The sequence below is a fragment of the Panthera tigris genome, chromosome A3, assembly GCF_018350195.1.
Source record: "Panthera tigris isolate Pti1 chromosome A3, P.tigris_Pti1_mat1.1, whole genome shotgun sequence".
Taxonomy (NCBI): domain Eukaryota; kingdom Metazoa; phylum Chordata; class Mammalia; order Carnivora; family Felidae; genus Panthera; species Panthera tigris.
In genome coordinates, this window is record NC_056662.1 from 30160787 (window position 1) to 30178243 (window position 17457).

At 53.1% G+C, this 17457-nt stretch overlaps 1 protein-coding gene across 3 annotated transcripts; it reads left to right on the top strand.

The window, feature by feature from the left end:
* The first annotated feature begins 5669 nt into the window (after positions 1-5669).
* On the top strand, positions 5670-16303 carry CDC25B (cell division cycle 25B). 3 transcript variants are annotated; one of them, XM_007073219.3, is made up of 16 exons: positions 5672-5943; positions 6759-6868; positions 7538-7589; positions 9562-9603; positions 9858-9894; positions 10151-10273; positions 10379-10501; positions 10689-10823; positions 11204-11284; positions 11399-11575; positions 11747-11842; positions 12418-12480; positions 12629-12727; positions 12944-13077; positions 13797-13908; positions 14026-16294. In XM_007073219.3, the coding sequence occupies exons 1-16, from the start codon at positions 5744-5746 to the stop codon at positions 14164-14166; spliced, it is 1725 nt and encodes a 574-aa protein (XP_007073281.2). In that variant the 5' UTR covers positions 5672-5743; the 3' UTR covers positions 14167-16294. The 3 variants fall into 3 exon arrangements, with proteins under 3 accessions (XP_007073280.2, XP_007073282.2, XP_007073281.2); XM_007073218.2 differs by having other exon boundaries at positions 5670-5943; positions 10151-10501; positions 14026-16303; XM_007073220.3 differs by lacking the exon at positions 10151-10273 and having other exon boundaries at positions 5671-5943; positions 14026-16297.
* The last annotated feature ends 1154 nt before the right edge of the window (positions 16304-17457 follow it).

The window sequence follows — 17457 nt, forward strand, 5'->3', positions numbered from 1 at the left end:
AGAGCAGGGGAGGGGCAGAGAGAGAGGGAGAGAGAGAATCCCAAGCAGGCTACACACTGTCAGCACAGAGCCCAACGTGGGGCTTGAACTCATGAAATGAGAGATCATGACCTGAGCCAAAATCAAGAGTCGGACACTTAACTAACTGAACCACCCAGGTGGCCCCATCCTTTCATGTTTTGAAGTTTATTTATTTATTTTGAGAGAGAGAGAGAGAGAGAGAGAGAGAGAGAGCAGGGTAGGAGCAGAGAAACAGGGAGAGAGAGAATCCCAAGTAGGCTCTGCACTGACAGCACACTTTGCTGTCAGTGCAGAGCCTGACTCAGGGCTCGAACTCACAAACCATGAGATCATGGCCTGAGCTGAAATCAAGAGTCAGACACTTAACTGACTGAGCCACCCAGGTGCTCCCCCCATCCTTTCATTTTAACAGCTTTATTGAGATATATTTCACGTATCATACAATTCACTCATTTAGCATATACAATTCATAGATACATGCAACTATCCACCACAGTCAGTTTTAGAACATTTTCATCACCTTAGAAAGAAACCCCTGCCTGGATACTTCATATGAATGGAATCAATAACACATGTCTTTTATGACTGGCTTCTTTCACTTAGAGTCATATTTTCAAGATTCATCCATGATGAACTATCTGTTAGTGCTTTATTCTTTTCTTACAGCTGAATAATATTCGATTGTATGGATATAAGACATTTTTATCCATTTATCATTTGATGGACATTTGGATTATTTCTGTTTTGGCAGTTACGAATAATGCTGCTGTAAGCATTTGTTTGCAAGCTTTTGTGTGAACATGTTTTCATTTTTCTCGGGTATATAGCTGGGAGTGGAGTTGCTGGGTCATATGGTAACTCTTATGTTTAATTGTCTGGGGAACTACCGGATTGAGTACCAGATTCAGGTCTTTGAATTAACTTGAAAATTGTACCTGTTCTTTGGAAAATATTTTAAAATACAGAAGATGTTGAGGGTACAAACATTTAATTCCACTATTCAGAGAATATTCTTGTGGGATACTTTTCTGTGCATATTGTTTTTAGTGGGACCATAGTTGGCATAATATTTTGTAGCCCATATTGTGAACATCTTTTCACGTCAATGATTATTTTCATCAGTGAGTTTCAACTTTTTTTTACGCTAGGAACCCTCTCTTGAAAAGACCATCTTCTGAGAGCCCATTATGTAATCACTCAAATATCAACAATTACTTATTGGGCCCCTGCTGGATGCCAAGCATCCCTGCCTGCCCCCATGCCCATTCTCTTTAAAAGCTGCAGGTATTACACGGTATAGAGGAGTCACCTCATTAGCTGCTCCCCTGTAAGAACACCCAGCTTGCTCTCTGCATTTCATTGTTACTAACGATGACTCAATGAACAAACATCTGTGTGTACTTTTATCTCTCTTTAAGAGAAATCCGTAGAGGTGGGGTATGGGGTCCGAGGCCAACCTTGGCCGTGGGCCCGTACGAGGTGCCTGGAGGTGAGAGAAGAGGCAAATGACTTGGTCCCTGTTCTTCAGCTCAGTCAGCTTGAGGAAGTGACATTCGGGAAAGGGAAAAGGAGATTTCAGTAAATAAAGCTCATATCTTGCAATAGTTCCTTTTTAGGAATTCATTCTGTGTGTGCCTGCCGCATCAATGTAAAAATGAATAACCTGAATTTTCAGCATTAGGGAATTGAGTAAATATATGCCTTTATGGTACTCATATGGATCCACCTCCAAGTAAAAGAAAGCAAGGGGTAAAACAGTGTTTCACATACTGTTTGTTATATCTGTAAAAATATGGACATATGCTTGTACATATATAGACCTACACTGCCCACTGCGGTAGCCACTAATAGCGTGTGATTATTGAACACTGGATATGTGGTGAGTACAAGCTGAGATGTGCTGTGAGTGTAAGATGCACATTGGACTTTGAGACTTGGTACCAAAAAAAAGTATCTAAAATATCTAATTAGGGGCACCTAATCTCACAGCTCATGCGTGGGTTCAAGCCCCGCATTGGGGTTACCTGCTGGAAGCCAGCTTGGGATTTTCTCTCTCTCCCTCTCTCAATCCTCCTCCGCTCATGTGCTCTCTCTCTCTCAAAATAAATAAATAAACTTTCAAATAAAATATCTAATTAACAATTATTACATTGATAATATGTTTAAATGATAACATTTTGAATATATTAGATTAAATAAAATATTAAAATTTCAACTGTTTCTTTTATATTTTTTAATGTGGCTACTAGAAGATTTTAAATTATGTATATGGCTCATATTTGTGCCTGCCATTATGTTTCTATTGCCTAGGACTGTCATAGACTATCTCCAGAATATGCAACAAGTTTATGATAGTGACTGCATCTGTTCTGAATGTTTGTGTGGGATGGAAGATTGACTTTTCACTGCTGTTTTGTACCATTTGAATTTTCTCCTTTGTTCAAATTTTTGGTACCATGAACCAATTTTTTTTAAGTTTATTTGTTTGTTTTTGAGAGAGGGGGGGGAGCTCACGGGGAGGGGAGGGGCAAAGGGAGAGAGAATCCGAAGCAGGCTTTGTGCTGTTAGCATGTAGCCCTACACGAGGCTTGAACCCACAAATGGTGAGATCATGCCTGAGCCAAAATCAAGAGCCCGACACTCAACTGACTGAGCCACCCAGGCACCCCAGTAACATGTTCCAATTTTAAAAAACCATTTAACATGTCACAAGCCATGACGGAAAAGGCACTAGAAAAATGAATCCCATAAAGATGCCGTGTGGATGGAGTACTATGTGGCAATGAGAAAGAATGAAATATGGCCCTTTGTAGCAACGTGGATGGAACTGGAGAGTGTTATGCTAAGTGAAATAAGCCACACAGAGAAAGACAGATACCATATGTTTTCACTCTTATGTGGATCCTGAGAAACTTAACAGAAACCCATGGGGGAGGGGAAGGAAAAAAAAAAAAAAGAGGTTAGAGTGGGAGAGAGCCAAAGCATAAGAGACTCTTAAAAACTGAGAACGGGGCGCCTGGGTGGCTCAGTCGGTTGGACGTCCGACTTTGGCTCAGGTCATGATCTTGCGGTCTGTGAATTCGAGCCCCGCGTCAGGCTCTGTGCTGACAGCTCAGAGCCTGGAGCCTGTTTCAGATTCTGTGTCTTCCTCTCTCTCTGACCTTCCCCCGTTCATGCTCTGTCTCTCTCTGTCTCAAAAATGAATAAATGTTAAAAAAAATTAAAAAAAAACTGAGAACAAACTGAGGGTTGGTGGGGGGTGGGAGGGAGGGCAGGGTGGGTGATGGGTATTGAGGAGGGCACCTTTTGGGATGAGCACTGGGTGTTGTATGGAAACCAATTTGACAATAAATTTCATATATTGAAAAAAATAAAAAAATAAATAAATTTAAAAAATAAATTTAAAAAAAATGCCGTGTGGGAACAGGCTTGGAGAAGCAGAAGGATTTTGCAAACGTGATAATTTTTCCTTCTTTTCTGCCAAGGTACTGGGGTCACACCAGACCCCCTTAAGTGAGCCCACAGCTTGATGTGTACAGTTTAGAGGCACGGTGTTCCTTTCATGGGAAGTGGAGCTTTCTGAAGCCCAGAATTGTCATTGTAACCAGGACCTGGCTGGATGTGGGGAGTTGTTTCTCATACAAAATGATTGCAAATATCTATTTTAGCTTATTTTTATTGACTATCTTTTTTTTTTTTTTTAATTGGGCACGTAATCTGTGATCTAACTGGCAAAAGGAGATGTGGGAAGATACACAGAGCTGATGGGAGGAATGCTCTGGAATGACCCCTCTGTGGTCTCGGGCTCTCCTCACTGGCCCAGAGGTGACCTCTGACTGTGAGATTTCAAAGGATTCAAGAGTGTCACACTCCCCCACCTTTTGTTGATCACACACAGATACACCTTCCCCACACCCTGTAGAAGCCTGTAAGCACATTCGTGTGTGTGTGTGTGTGTGTGTGTGTGTGTTGGGGGGGGGGGGCGGATAACACCAGCTGGGTTGATTTTGAAAACGCAACCCTTCAGTTTTATTTCTGGTCTTTGAAGTGGGAGGCCTCACAGACTGTCCTCCCCCAGTCCCCCATCCTGGGGACAGCCACAGCCTGGACTGTGAGTAGTGGCTAGAGATTGGGAGCTGGACCCTTGATCCAGGGCGGATGAACCTGAAACCTCAGCCCTGTCCAGCACTAAGCATAGCGCCTAACACATCACAGAAGCTGGGCAAAATGTTGGGAAAAGGAAAAGACATGAACCCCACCCTCCTCCTCACCACTCTCAGGTAGGACTGGGGGTCTTTGCATCCCCTTCTTCCGCAAGTCCCTAGCCACCCAACCTCCTACCGCCAGGCCCTCCCTTCTGCCACTCCCACCTACTGCACCTTGGCGGGAGGGATGGGACTACGCAAGAGGCGCAAAGCCTCAGCTCCTGCTTTCCCAGCTGTGCTCCACCCCGCCAGAGGCCAACTCCTTGCTGGGGAGGTGGGATGGAAAAGCAACTTACCACCCATTCACTTTTGGGTGCAGCCTTCCGGTCTCATTCCAGGAAAGCAGGATTGATGCAAAGCGATTAGTTCGAAGGTGCTCAGTTTAAACTAGTGATAAATTCAGTTTCCCTCGTCATCAAAGACACAAATTAAACGATATGATGCCATTGACATCACCTTAGCCAAACCGTCGGTGGGTGTGAGAAACTTCCATTAATTGGGTTCTGAGGTCGTAGACACCTTCTTTGGCCCCAACCGCCAAAACCTATGGCTAGGTCAGGCATTAGAGCCTCCTCTGGGGTTGCTGGAGAAAATTAGACCCCTCGGGGTCACATGTATCGTAGCCCCCCACCTCCGGTGTACCTCGTGTGCGAGGGGCGGGGGAAGGCGGGAGGCTCCGTTCGGTGATTTTGCTTTAGGGATGCCCCGCGCTGTTAGTCGCGAACGCAGGGAGGCTGCAGGAGCGCCTGGGGTGAATTTCTGCTCCACAACTTGCCCGGTGTGACCTTGAACGAGTTAATGAACTTCACGCTTCAACGTCCGGGTCGATAGAGTGGCAAACCCAGACCGCACCTCGTAGCCTTGTCTGGCAAACTCCTGGAGTGGAGCCTTCTCACGGTGCCTACTGGTGAGTGTAGGTGATGCTAAATCTCGGGGCGGGGGGGGGGTGGTCCCTCTGAGGCCACCCTAGCGGGTGTTGGTTCCTCTGAGACCCTCTCGGCCGGGGGTGTGTAACTCCAAACCACATCCCGAGAAGCAGAATTTGGGAAGCCAAGATCCTCAAGTCCTGGCTGGAGGGGCGAGGGGTGGCGCGTGGGGGCTCAGGAGAAACCCCAGTCCCTCAGCCCCAACCAAAGCCTGGAACTCGGCGGGGCCGGGCTGGCTAGCCTCCGCGCCTTTCACCCCGCGGGCCCCGCCCTCAGCCCCGCCCTCCTCTAACCAGAGCCCCCATTGGTGGCGTCCGGCGGCGCGGCTGCTGTTATTTTTCGAATATATAAGGAGGTGGAGGTGGCAGCTGCTGCTTAGAGGTTTCCCGGACTGGTGGCTGGTCCCTGCGTCCCTCCACCCCGCCCCACCCTCCCCGCTTCCCTCTCCTCCCTCGCTCCGGCCCCGTGGCTCTTCCTCCCTCCCTCCCCCCCCCTCCACCCCGGGCCCGCTCCCCACCTCGCCCCGGCCAGCTGTGCCCGGCGTCGCCCTGCGTCCGGCCCTCCGGCCAGCCTTCCGCGGGCCACGCCGCGATGGAGCTGCCCCAGCCCGAGCCCGCGCCGGGCGTGGCTCTCAGTCCGGCCGGCGTGCGCGGTGGCGCCGAGCGTCCCAGCCACCTCCGGGGCCTCCGGCTGGGAGCTCATGGCCTCGTGGGGTCCCCGGAGCGCGCGGCCGCTTCCTCGCCGGTCACCACACTCACCCAGACCATGCACAACCTCGCCGGGCTGGGCAGGTAGGGCGCCCCACCGACGCGGGGTGTTGGGGTGAGAGGCCCGTACTAGGGTGTTGGTCCCCGGCGTGGGAGTCGAATCGAGAGGCTGAGTGGGGAGGTGTCCTGGGTAAGAGCCTGCTTCAGGGACCCGGGACTAGGGCAATGAGGCCAGGTCTGTGCTGCTCACACCCTCCAGGTGACTTGCTCTTGGCAGCACAAGCCTCTGGAGACCACTGTCCCACTTCCCGGCTCCCCCCCCTCCCCCGCTGCCTCCCTAATCTCTGCCCTAATCACCACTATTTTGCCCCAGGCAGGGGATTCTGAGCTTGGAGTGGGAACTTGAGGGTGGCAGAACAGACTGGTTCTCCTATGTCCATGCCCCTGCTCCCTCCACCCCTAGTCCTTTCCCAGGGTTAAGGGGTTAAACACTGGTCCTGCTTCCTGAACAGGCCTGCAGTGTCCAGGCTGGGTTGCCCTCAGCAGCAATAGAGACTAAAGTATTCGTCCTAGTTCCAGAAAGGCTTGTGGATGGGTAGGGGTCTGAAGAGTTCCGATGAAGGCCCTCCAGGGCTCCTTTCCTGCCCTGCCATCCCCCAGAGTGGCCTCCAGCCCAGCTTCTTGCTCTTGCTCTGGGCTCACCTCTTTCTTAATCAACAAAGAAAAGACACTTAGGGCTTCTGCAGAAGGCCCAGAGAAGAGGGTAAGCCCTCAGTGCCATCACCTCTCTGGGGCAGTGGTGGGCCCTTCAGAGGTGTGGCCAGTGGGAACATGGGCCAGCCAGCTCTTGAGCCCCATGTTTACATTTCTCCTTCCCTGGGTCCCTGTTGCCTTCCCAGTGAGACCCCAAAGAGTCAGGTAGGCGGCCTGCTCACACGCCTATCCCTGTCCCGGAGACGAGCATCTGAATCTTCCCTGTCGTCTGAGTCCTCTGAATCTTCTGATGCAGGTGAGTCTCAAGGGACCCCGGGGGGACTTGGGGGGCTGCCTGAGTCTCCCCACTTCCCTGCCAATCACACTAACATTTTCCCCACAACCGGGAGCCTCCACCTGCCCACTTCTGGTGGGGCTCCCAACACCCAGCCCAGACTGGCTGAGCGGGCTGTAGGGCGGGGCCCACTTGGGGAGAAGAGATCTTACCTATTTAAAACCAGGCGCCAAAGTCCCCGAACCACAGCCCCACCTGGGAGGCATTAGGGCTGAAACTTGGTCATTTTATAACATTCGCTTGCTTTCAGCTATAACCTTTTCTTTAAAAAGTTGTTATCTCTTCTAGAACAAATTACTTTAAACCAGTTTAAGAAAAATGCTTAGCAAAATTTTGGTTTAAAAACCCATACAGAGGAGGGGCACCTAGTGGCTCAGCTGGTTAAGCTTCAGACTCTTGATTTCAGCTCACGTCATGATCTCAAAGTTCTCCATGCTGGCAGCACACAGCCTGCTTGGGATTCTGTCTCTCTCCCTCTCTCTGCCCTGTTTCATTTTTTTTTTTTTTTTTTAATGTGTCAAGATCTAAAATAGAAACAGGTTTTTCCTTTCTTGAATAGGGTTGGGACATGGTGGGGGAAAGTGCAGAAGATGGGCACTACTTTCAAACCAAGGTGCTCTGTCCCCTCAGGTCTTTGCATGGATTCTCCCAGCCCCATGGACCCCCAGATGGCAGAGCAGACGTAAGTACAGAAAAGGGATCTCCACTGGGGCACCTGAGTGGCTCAGTGGGTTGAGCATCCGACTCTTGATTTTGGCTCAGGTCATGATCCCAGGGTCGTGGGATTGAGCCCTTTGTCAGGCTCCATGCTGAGCTTGGAGCCTGCTTAAGATATTCTCTCTCTCTCTCTCTCTCTCTCTCTCTCAAAAAAAAAAAAAAAAAAGTGAAAGGATCCTCACTACCAAGGGGTTGGTACCTGCCTTTGGGAATCCCAGTTTCAGCATAAACCCACTGGGGAAGCCTGGGAGAATGCCCAGACCCCTCCTATCCCCATATACCTGGTACTAATTGACCTTTCCAAGTCCTGAGACTTTACTTCCTGTCTCAGAAAAGGGTCTGCTCCTATAGGAGCAGCCAACTGTGGTCTCAGGACCAGGTAGTGGGGATAGTGGCTTCTGGAGCAGTGGATACTTCAGCCAGCCCTTGGCTTGTGGGAATACAGGCCTGGTGTGTGTCCTGTTTTTCTTTTGCCTATACAGATGTTTATTTGTTTTTTTTTCTGTGAGATATAACAATTTTAAAATATGGTCCAATTGATTCAAAACTTTGAATTTGCTATAGACCAAACAAAACAGTTGGGGCAGGTTGGTCCAGCCCTTGGCCATCCTATCAGCAACCTCTGGACCAGGCACTTTATGAGAGAGAGCGTGGAGAGAGAGTTCTGCTGAGGACAGATCCCTTCCCCTTGGTTGTGGGGCATGAGTAGTATCTTCCAGACCACAGCTGTTCCCATCCAGCTGTTAGAGCCCCAGCAGGGAGAGCAGCTGCCAGGGCTTAGTGGGGACAGCTGGGCATCCCCAGACTGAGCTGAGGGACTATGGCTTTGGGGTCAGAGCAGTGCCTATCTTTCCTCCCACTGCCTTTGATCAAACTGGGCTGGGCTACAGGGTTTGTTCACAAACAGGAAGCAGGGAGAGAAATGGGTGGGGGTGGGGGGACTGCAGGTCGGTTTTTGGTGGCAACACAGAGCTGTCCCTGCTTTACTCCCGAGGCCCAGGTGCAGATTGTAAATGAAGCCAATCCAACGTGGTCATTCCTGATGCCAGGTTGTCTGGGCACAACCACTCCCCACCCCTAGGAGTCATCCCCCTGACGCTAGCCCTCAGTGGGCCCCCCCACCTCTGCACCTGCTGTGTCGGTTACAGTTTCTCAGAAAGAAGCATGTGTGTGTGTGTGTGTGTGCCTGCGTTCGCATAGACGCACAAAAGCCTTGCGTGGCAGGTGGTCTCTGGTAACATAGCTAGGGGGTGGGGCCTATCTACAGAAGCTTGTGCCCCAGCCTCAAAAGGAACATCTGTTGGAATTCTTTGCCTGCTGGCCTCTTCTAAGGCAGGAGAAGGGGGTGGGACAGAGGCTGGGTCCTGGAAAATTCCATAGGAGGGAGGAGAGGATGTGACCCTGAACATTTGTCACCAGGGGGTCTGGCATGGCACACTGTGGCTGATCCAGGGGCACACTAAACTAGGCCCCTGTCCTGGGGGGAGCCAGGAGCGCCCCACACAAGGGGAGGGAAGGCATCCAGGCCCTGGAGATACCCACATTGTTGGCCACAGTCTGTCATCATGGGATGGATGGATGCCTTTCCTGGCCACCATATGGCCCCGCTGAGGTGATTTGCATACAGGTGGAAGGCCTGTGGGCAGGCTGGCGAGACCGTTGCCTTGGTAGCGCCTCAGCAACCCTGTGACCTGCCCCAGCTGTCTCTATTGCTGCCATTCTCTGGGCCCTCTTCCATTCAGGGCAGTCTTCAAAATCCCAGGCTGCTTCTCCTCTCCCCCCTCCCCAGTACCTGGACCCCCTCCCTGCATTCTTCCCTCCACTGTCTACTGGCCTGAGTCCTGGCCTCTGGGCCTTATGGACTGGGGGCCTGATGCTGGGGGTGGGCAATGTGCTATGGGAGGAGGTGGGCTGCACAGGACGTTTCTCTCTCTTAGGTTTGAACAGGCCATCCAAGCAGCCAGCCGGGTCATCCGAAAGTAAGTGCTACAGCCTTCCTCAGGCCGGCTCTGGTAGTCTTGGTAGTCTACCTACCACAGGCTCTGTCCATGCTCCCCTCCCCTCCACCCCCCCCCACCCCCCCCCCATGTTGGGTGGAGTAGTCATGGGGAGGGTGCTGTCCCATTCCCTCCCACAGGGATGCATAGGGCTCTGCGGTGGAGGGGCATCCTGCCTGCTCTCCTGCACAGCCCTCTACTCTCCAGCCCTGACATATCCCCGTTTCCTTCTGCAGCGAGCAGTTTGCCATTCGACGCTTCCAGTCCTTACCGGTGAGTGCCCTCTGAGGCCTGACCTTAGAGGCCCAGGCATTGCCCAGGCTTGAGGAAGGGCAGGAGGGATCCAGGGTGGCCTCCCAGAGGGTGGACTTGAAGTGGTCTGGCGTCCCTGGTCTGGCTGTGGGAGATGGGGTTTTGGAGGTGGATGGGCAAGCTGGGGGATTCGAAGGAGGGATGGGAGAAGGTAGGGCCAGGGCTGATGCCAGAGGAATGCAGCCTTCAGTACCTGCTGCCCTACCTGGCTCTCTAGGTGAGGCTTCTGGGCCACAGCCCTGTGCTACGGAACATCACCAACTCCCAAGCACCTGGCAGCTGGAGGAAGAGCGAGGCGTGTGGCCGAGCTGCCCGCAGCTCTGGGGAGGACAAAGAGAATGTGCGCGTCCTGAAGGCTGGAGTGGGAGCACTTCAGGGAGAGAAGGGGGTGTGCTGGGGTGGTTCTCTGGCGTTTGATGACACCCCCCCCCCATCTTGCCCACAGGATGGATTTGTTTTCAAGATGCCATGGAAACCCCCACATCCCAGCCATGCCCATGCTTTGGAAGAGTGGGCTGACCGAAGAGAAGCCTTTGCCCAGAGACCAAGCTCAGCCCCCGATCTGATGGTACGTCAGGAGAGCCAGACCATGCAGGGTGGGCTTGCATGTAGGGTTGGCACCCCTGAAGGCAGCCTGGGGGAAGGTGGAGGGTGATCCTGAACCCTGAGGCAGTGGGAACCTTTTCTCAGAAGGATGGGGTTGGGGGCTGCCCGGGGTCCCCACCCTGAGCAGCTTGTGTCTGTCCCCTGCACAGTGTCTCACCCCTGAGCGGAAGATGGAAATAGAGGAGTGGAGTCCCCCGGCCCGATCCCGCTTCCCCCTGACTGCCACCCAGGGGTCCTCTGAGGAAGATGATGGATTTGTGGACATCCTGGAGAGTGACTTAAAGGTAACCAGTCTTTCCCCAGGATCTCCCCGAAGAGGAAAGCACTGACCTCCTGCAGGGAGACTACACCATCATTCCAATGACAGAAGAGGAATTGGAGCTAATGGAGTCACAGCCTGACCTCTGGCCTACCAGAGACTAGCAGGCGACTGGCACTGGTGATGCACTGAGGGAGGGCCCTGCAGGGCAGAGGGAAGCCTGGCACTCCACCATGGCCACGCTTCTCACGATTCTGTGCAAACAAGTGGGGCCCTGCAATTTCCTGGTTCTAAGGGACCACCCTGTGTGGACATGGCCGAGGAGGGCCATGCTGAAGGACTTAGGGCCTACGCGGTTTGGCCTTTGCCTGCATGTTAACCATATCCTTGCTGATTTGGCCTCAGGATGACAATGTGGTCCCCCCAGGCATGGAGAGCCTCATTAGCGCCCCACTGGTCAAGACCTCAGAAAAGGAGGAAGAGCAGGTGGGTTTCTGGGGGGCCGCTCAGAACTTGGAGGGGTGGAGCCCTACCCTCCAGGTGGGGTTAGTAGGGGGCAGGGGCTGGGCACTCTGACCCCCTACCTGCCACCCCTCCCAGGACCTCATCATATACAGCAAGTGCCAGCGGCTCTTCCGTTCTCCGTCCATGCCCTGCAGCGTGATCCGACCCATCCTCAAGAGGCTGGAGCGGCCCCACGACAGGGACCTGCCCATACAGAACAAGCGGAGGAAGAGCGTCACCCCTCCAGAGGAGCAACGGGAGGCCGAGGAACCTGTGGGTACCCCCTAGGGTGGGGCTAGGCGGACACTGTCCAAGTCCACCCCGCAAGCCCTTCTTGGCTGGGTTTGTGGCAGAGGGAGGGGGCAGGGAAAGAGGTACCAGCTGAATGGGGGCACTGAGGGGCAGCCTCCCCACCCCTGATCCTGGCCACCATCCACCCCACAGAAAGCCCGTGTCCTCCGCTCAAAGTCCTTGTGTCATGATGAGATTGAGACTATCCTGGACAGTGACCACCGAGAACTGATTGGGGATTACTCCAAGGTACCAGCACTAGGGACCCTCCGCAGACTTGACCCCTTACTGTATGGCCCCCCCAAGCTCAGCAGGTGTTTTGGCACCTTCCTCTCCCCTCCCAGCACACTTCCGCCCACTCCCTGCTTTGTCATTTGCAGCTTATCCTTTATTCTTACCTAGAGTCCTCTCTCTGGCTCTCTTTGGTCTCTTGACTCTACCTCAAATCTGTCTGGGGTATCAGTTGTGTTCCAACCTTGGAAAACATTTCCAAACTAACATCTAGCTTGGAGCCACCTCTGGCCTCATCCGGGCGCTTTGCAGAGTGTGGGGGCAGCAGGCAGGGAGTTCATCTCTTCTGCTCTCTTCTTCACTTTCCCCTTGGAAAGGGGTTGCTCCCTGGATGTCAGAACCCAAGAGGCACCTCTTGGTTGCTATCGGAACCAGAGCTAAATTTGAAGGTCAGAGCAGGTGTGGCCTTCTGTGCTTAGAAAAGAAACTCCATACTTACCTGACTCCTGGTCTTGCCAGTTTCACCTTTTTTTCTCCTCTCTCTCTCTTTCTCCCATCTCCCTTTCTCAAACTCTCTCTCCTCTTCCCTTCAGGCCTTCCTTCTGCAGACTGTGGATGGGAAGCACCAAGATCTCAAGTACATCTCACCAGAAACGGTATGTGGGGATGAGCCATTCTCCAGGCACACTTGGGACGTCTGCCTGTTAACCTTTTTTGGCTGGAAAAGGCCAGGGCAGCGGTAAGGTTGGGGTCAGCTCCCACCTGTCAGCCTGACCTGCTGGGACCCACCTCTGTGACCCACAGATGGCAGCCCTGTTGGCAGGCAAGTTCAGCAACATTGTGGAGAGGTTCGTGATTGTGGACTGCAGGTACCCCTACGAGTATGAAGGCGGGCACATTAAGGTGAGGCGGGCTGATGAGGACAGGCCCTGAAGACCCACCAGGTCTGTCCTTCCTCTGCGGGGAGAGTGACTCAGTGGGGGGTGGCTGCACCCTATCTTAGGGAAGGATTCTGCCCAGTAAGAGGTGGGGTCACCTGTCTGAAAGTTGGGAACCGCACAGGGAGGGACCTGCCACCCAGGCCCAGGGCTACTGCCTGACCTCCAGCTCCTCTGGCAGACTGCTGTGAACTTGCCCCTGGAACGGGATGCTGAGACCTTCCTGCTACAGAGCCCCATCACACCCTGTAATCTGGACAAGAGAATCATCCTCATTTTCCACTGTGAATTCTCATCTGAACGCGGTCCCCGCATGTGAGTCAGCCAGCTGGTGTCTGCTCCCGACCTCTGCCCAGGCTCTGGGATGCTGGAGCCATCTGATGCACAGGAGGCCTGAGCCCAGCCCCAGCCCCTCCTAGACCTGGGCCTCTGGTCTCCTGGCAGTGTGTAGCAGACCTCAGCCTCCCTTCCTGTGCATGGCACCTTCCTCCTACTTCCCTCTCCCCATCCTTCCCATCTGGCCTCGTCCACCCACCATCCATTGCTACCCTCCCCCCCCCCCCCCCCCCACCAAGATCTGGTTCTAAGTCTCCAAAAGTGTCCTTAACCTTCAAGGGCCCTGTTCCAAGCCTCGGTGATGTTGACCCTTCCAGGGTTTGACGGATCTTTCTTCTCCCCACCTCTCATCCTCACCAAGTCTTGTCCAGACCTCCTGAACAGATCTCTACAATTTTGTCTACTTCTCTCCTTCCTGTTTCCCCTTTCTTGGTCCAGGTCAGATATCTCTAACAAAGATTGTGAACTATCTTCTAGAAACAACTCCCTTGATTTACCTCCTTTCTTCCATCTCCCCAACCTTTTCTGGACCCAGTAGCCAGATGATCTAAGAGTGTTCTTGTGGCTGACATTCCTTTACTCAAGCCTTCTGTGGCTCCCCATGGCCCACAAAGGGGTGGGTGCAAAGAAGAATAGGTCCCCTGAGGTATATCCCGCTGCACGCCCAGCTCTGACCCCTACACCCCTGCTGGTCTCAGGTGCCGTTTCATCAGGGAGCGTGACAGAGCCGCCAACGACTATCCCAGCCTCTACTATCCTGAGATGTATATCCTCAAGGGCGGCTATAAGGAGTTCTTCCCACAGCACCCGGTACCATGGGTGTGGGAGGGTTGGACTGTAGGGAATGGGTTCTGCCCAAGGAGAAGGGAGGTCTCCTCCCAGAGTTAACCATTCCCTGTATTGATTGACTCTCCCATCCTGCCCTAGACCTTCTGTGAGCCCCAGGACTACCGGCCCATGAACCATGAGGCCTTTAAGGATGAGCTGAAGACCTTCCGTCTCAAGACACGCAGCTGGGCTGGGGAGAGGAGCCGGCGGGAGCTCTGTAGCCGCCTGCAGGACCAGTGAAGGCCAGCGCCAGTCCTGCCTACCTTCTCTTCCTCGTGGCCTGGGTGCCAGCCACCTAGGGCCCTGCAGGGCTGAGGGTCTGCTGCAGGCCCCAGGTGCCATCCAGGGGAAGGGCAGTGAGGGTGTCCTGTCTGTCTGCCCCCAACCCTGGTCCCCATGTCTCCATTCAATCATACTTCAGACCCTTGTCCCACCCCCACCCCAGCCCAGCCCCTGGAGGAGCCCAGCCTGTTGATTTGGTGAAATTGGATTATGTCGAGCTCTAAGGAAGTATTTTGTGTCCAGCAGGGACCTTTTTGCTTTTTTTCCTTCCTTGTTTGAGTTAACCCTTTGTCTTCCCATGTCCAGAAAAGACCCCCCTTTTCTCTAGGGGCTTTGTTTGTATGTGGCCAGAGGAAAGCCACAGCCCCCCAGGATGGGCCAAGGCAGAATTCCTCCCTGTGAGGGGAGCTGGCACTGTGGCCGGGCCCTCTCTAGCACTCCTGGGTGTGTCTGCCGTGTTTTCTTTCTCTTTCTCTTTCCTGTCCCTCCACATGAACACCTCCAGCACAAACATAACCTCTTACTCTTTCCTGTTTCAGTGTTACCCGCACGCTTGATTCATTTGTCTGATTTGTTGCCCATCTCAGGATATTCACAGGCTGAGGATTAGGCTCCCCTCTCCAGCTGGGGTTAGAGACTCTGAACATTAATTAGCCACTTGACCCTAGCTCCTCAGGGGCCCTTGGGCCAGGGCTAAGGCCTGCATCCTGAGCCCCTGGAAGCCCAGACCTCACTGCTGTGAACCCCGGGGCCTGACTGGTCAGAATTTGCTGCTGTCTTGTTGTGGATGGACAGATGGACGAATGGACGGATTATGGATGGATGGATGGATGGATGGATGGATGGATAGCCATGGATGCCCAATGCCTTGCACACACAAACTGCTGAGTTGAAGCATTTCAGTGAGCATGACAGCCTGCGGCAAGAATATATATGTGTCTGTCTGTGTGGACAAAGTCTTTACACTTTAAGGTTTGGAAATATTCAAGATGAAATGTCATAGAAGCAGCGAAGCCAAGGACAGAGCCACGTCCGGATTCCGAATCTCAGGATGTGTGGGGGGCTGTGCTTGAAGGCCCAGATGAGTCATCTGTTTGGGCCTTGGTTCAATAAAGCACTGAGCAAGCTGAGTAACCAGCATTGTGTCCTATGGGCCCTTGACAAGACCATGGCAAACGCTGGTGGCGGGGGGGCGGGGGGGTAGGATAGCCACAGGTCAGTGGATGGGGGCTGGAAGACTCCTGAAGAGGTGGCCTCATGTTCTCTTCCCAAGGCAGCCTTGCCTCTCCTTCGTGTGTCTACTCAAACACCTCTAAGCTCACCCTTTCTAAACTGCACCAAGTAACCAAAGTGACCCTGTCACTGCTCAAGAATTGTCAGTGGCTCCCCACTGCCCTCAGGATAAACTTATCCCTGCATGGCCCTTTAGGACCTGGGCCCTCCCCAGCCCCATTCCTCACCTCTTTTGACTCAAATCCCCATGCCTTGCTCTTCACATTTCCTTCCTTTGCACCTGCTGCATCATCGGGAATGTTCTCTCCCTGTTATTCCTCCTTTGAGACTCAATTTCAGATGTCACCTCCTCCCAGAAGCCTTCCTGCCCTGTCAGAAAACTGACTTTCCTCTCAGCGGCCCCAGCACCCCTCAGAGGTTCCACCACGTAGGGGGATGCCAAGTTCAAGATCAAGAGAGTGGAAAAGGGCCAACCTGGGAGAACGGGTCCCAGGACCAAACCTGGTGTCTCAGGAAATTCCCTCAGAACACCACTGCAGGTGACCCTTGCCCCCAAATGCAAGTCTGTGATTGCCGGGCCTCCTCTGCACACATGTACAGATAAGGTACTACCTGATACAGAGTGTGTACAACATGTGGGGCATCATTACCACTTTCTGTCAAAGTTCATCTACCTTCTGAAGTAGGTGGTGCTAACGATTATTCACTCCATATTGTAGATGGGAAAATGGAGGCTATTTCCTACCAGAGCAATAAAGGACTCCAGATTCCCAGGCTGAGTCTAAACAATGCTTGCCTTGTCTCCAGCTTTTCCTCCAAGATTCTTACGCCCAAAGGCTTGGTCTTCCCTCTTGGTCCAGGCCCCGTGCAAGGGCACAATGCATGGGGGGTGTTGGGGTGTGACTTTGATGGTCCGGGGGCCTGGGCCTTTGCTCAGGGAGGGAGGGGCTCTGAAAGCTCCAAAGCCCTATCTGCTGATCAGGCAGCTAACACCAAGGGTAGCATTTATTCGGGTAAGGGGACTTGCCCCAGAAAAAAAGTATCTGTGTAGACCCCTGAGGAACAGGGAGAAATGGGGAGTGGGGGGGAAGGCCCCGGGCACTGTCCTACTAAGATTTGCTTGCTCCACTCTGCTTAGGTGGTCCCAGGAAGCCCCACTCCCTCCTTCCTGGTTTATAGAGGAGGAAGGCTGCTGGATGCTCAGAGAGGGCATGTGGTTGCCTCCAAGTCACACAGCAGATACAAGCAGAGCAGCATTCCAGCTGCCTAGGACTCTCCCACTTCTCACCTCCTGCCTTGGTCCCAGAAAAGCCAAGTGGGTGGGGCTAGGTTGCCTGGTTTCTACTCTGAGTGTCCTCTTTCCACCCCATGGGTCACGGTCAGGCCACGTGGGAGGAGAGAGCCATGGGTGTTGAGTGTAAACACATAGGCTGTGTGCCAGGTGCTGACATCTGAGACTACATCTGTCCTCATATCCCATCATCGGAGCCATAGTTGTGGTCATGGGGCATTCACACTGTTCCAGACACTTATACGTTGTCTCCTAAGCTTACCAGGTAGGTATATAGCTCATTTTGCAGGGGAAGAGGAGGAGGAGTCAGGGAGAGGGTCTTGGTCAAGCTAGGAAACAAAACTTCCCCCAGAGAAGGTCCTGGTGCTCACATATACCTTGATGGGGGTGGGCCTGAGTCTAGGAGAGGGAATGCCAGAGGTTTGCCTCTCCAACTCGGGCCAGGACCCCATCTATCCCTGGAGTTCAGGGGATGGGGCAATCTCTCCTCCCCCTAGCAAGAGAAGCGGTAACTTCTTTCCTGGATGCTCATGAAGGGACACAGATCAGGCAAGGAAGCAGTTTAAAATCCTGGGCTGCTGGCCAGTTTTGAAGGTTGTTTTGCCCGGGCCAGGGTAGTTAAAGAGCATCATAGGGCCAGGCACAGGTGGGAAGCTGGCCTGTGCCAAGCTGACCAAGTCAGTGGGCACTAGTGGGGTGTGGACACCAGCTGAATCGCTCACTGG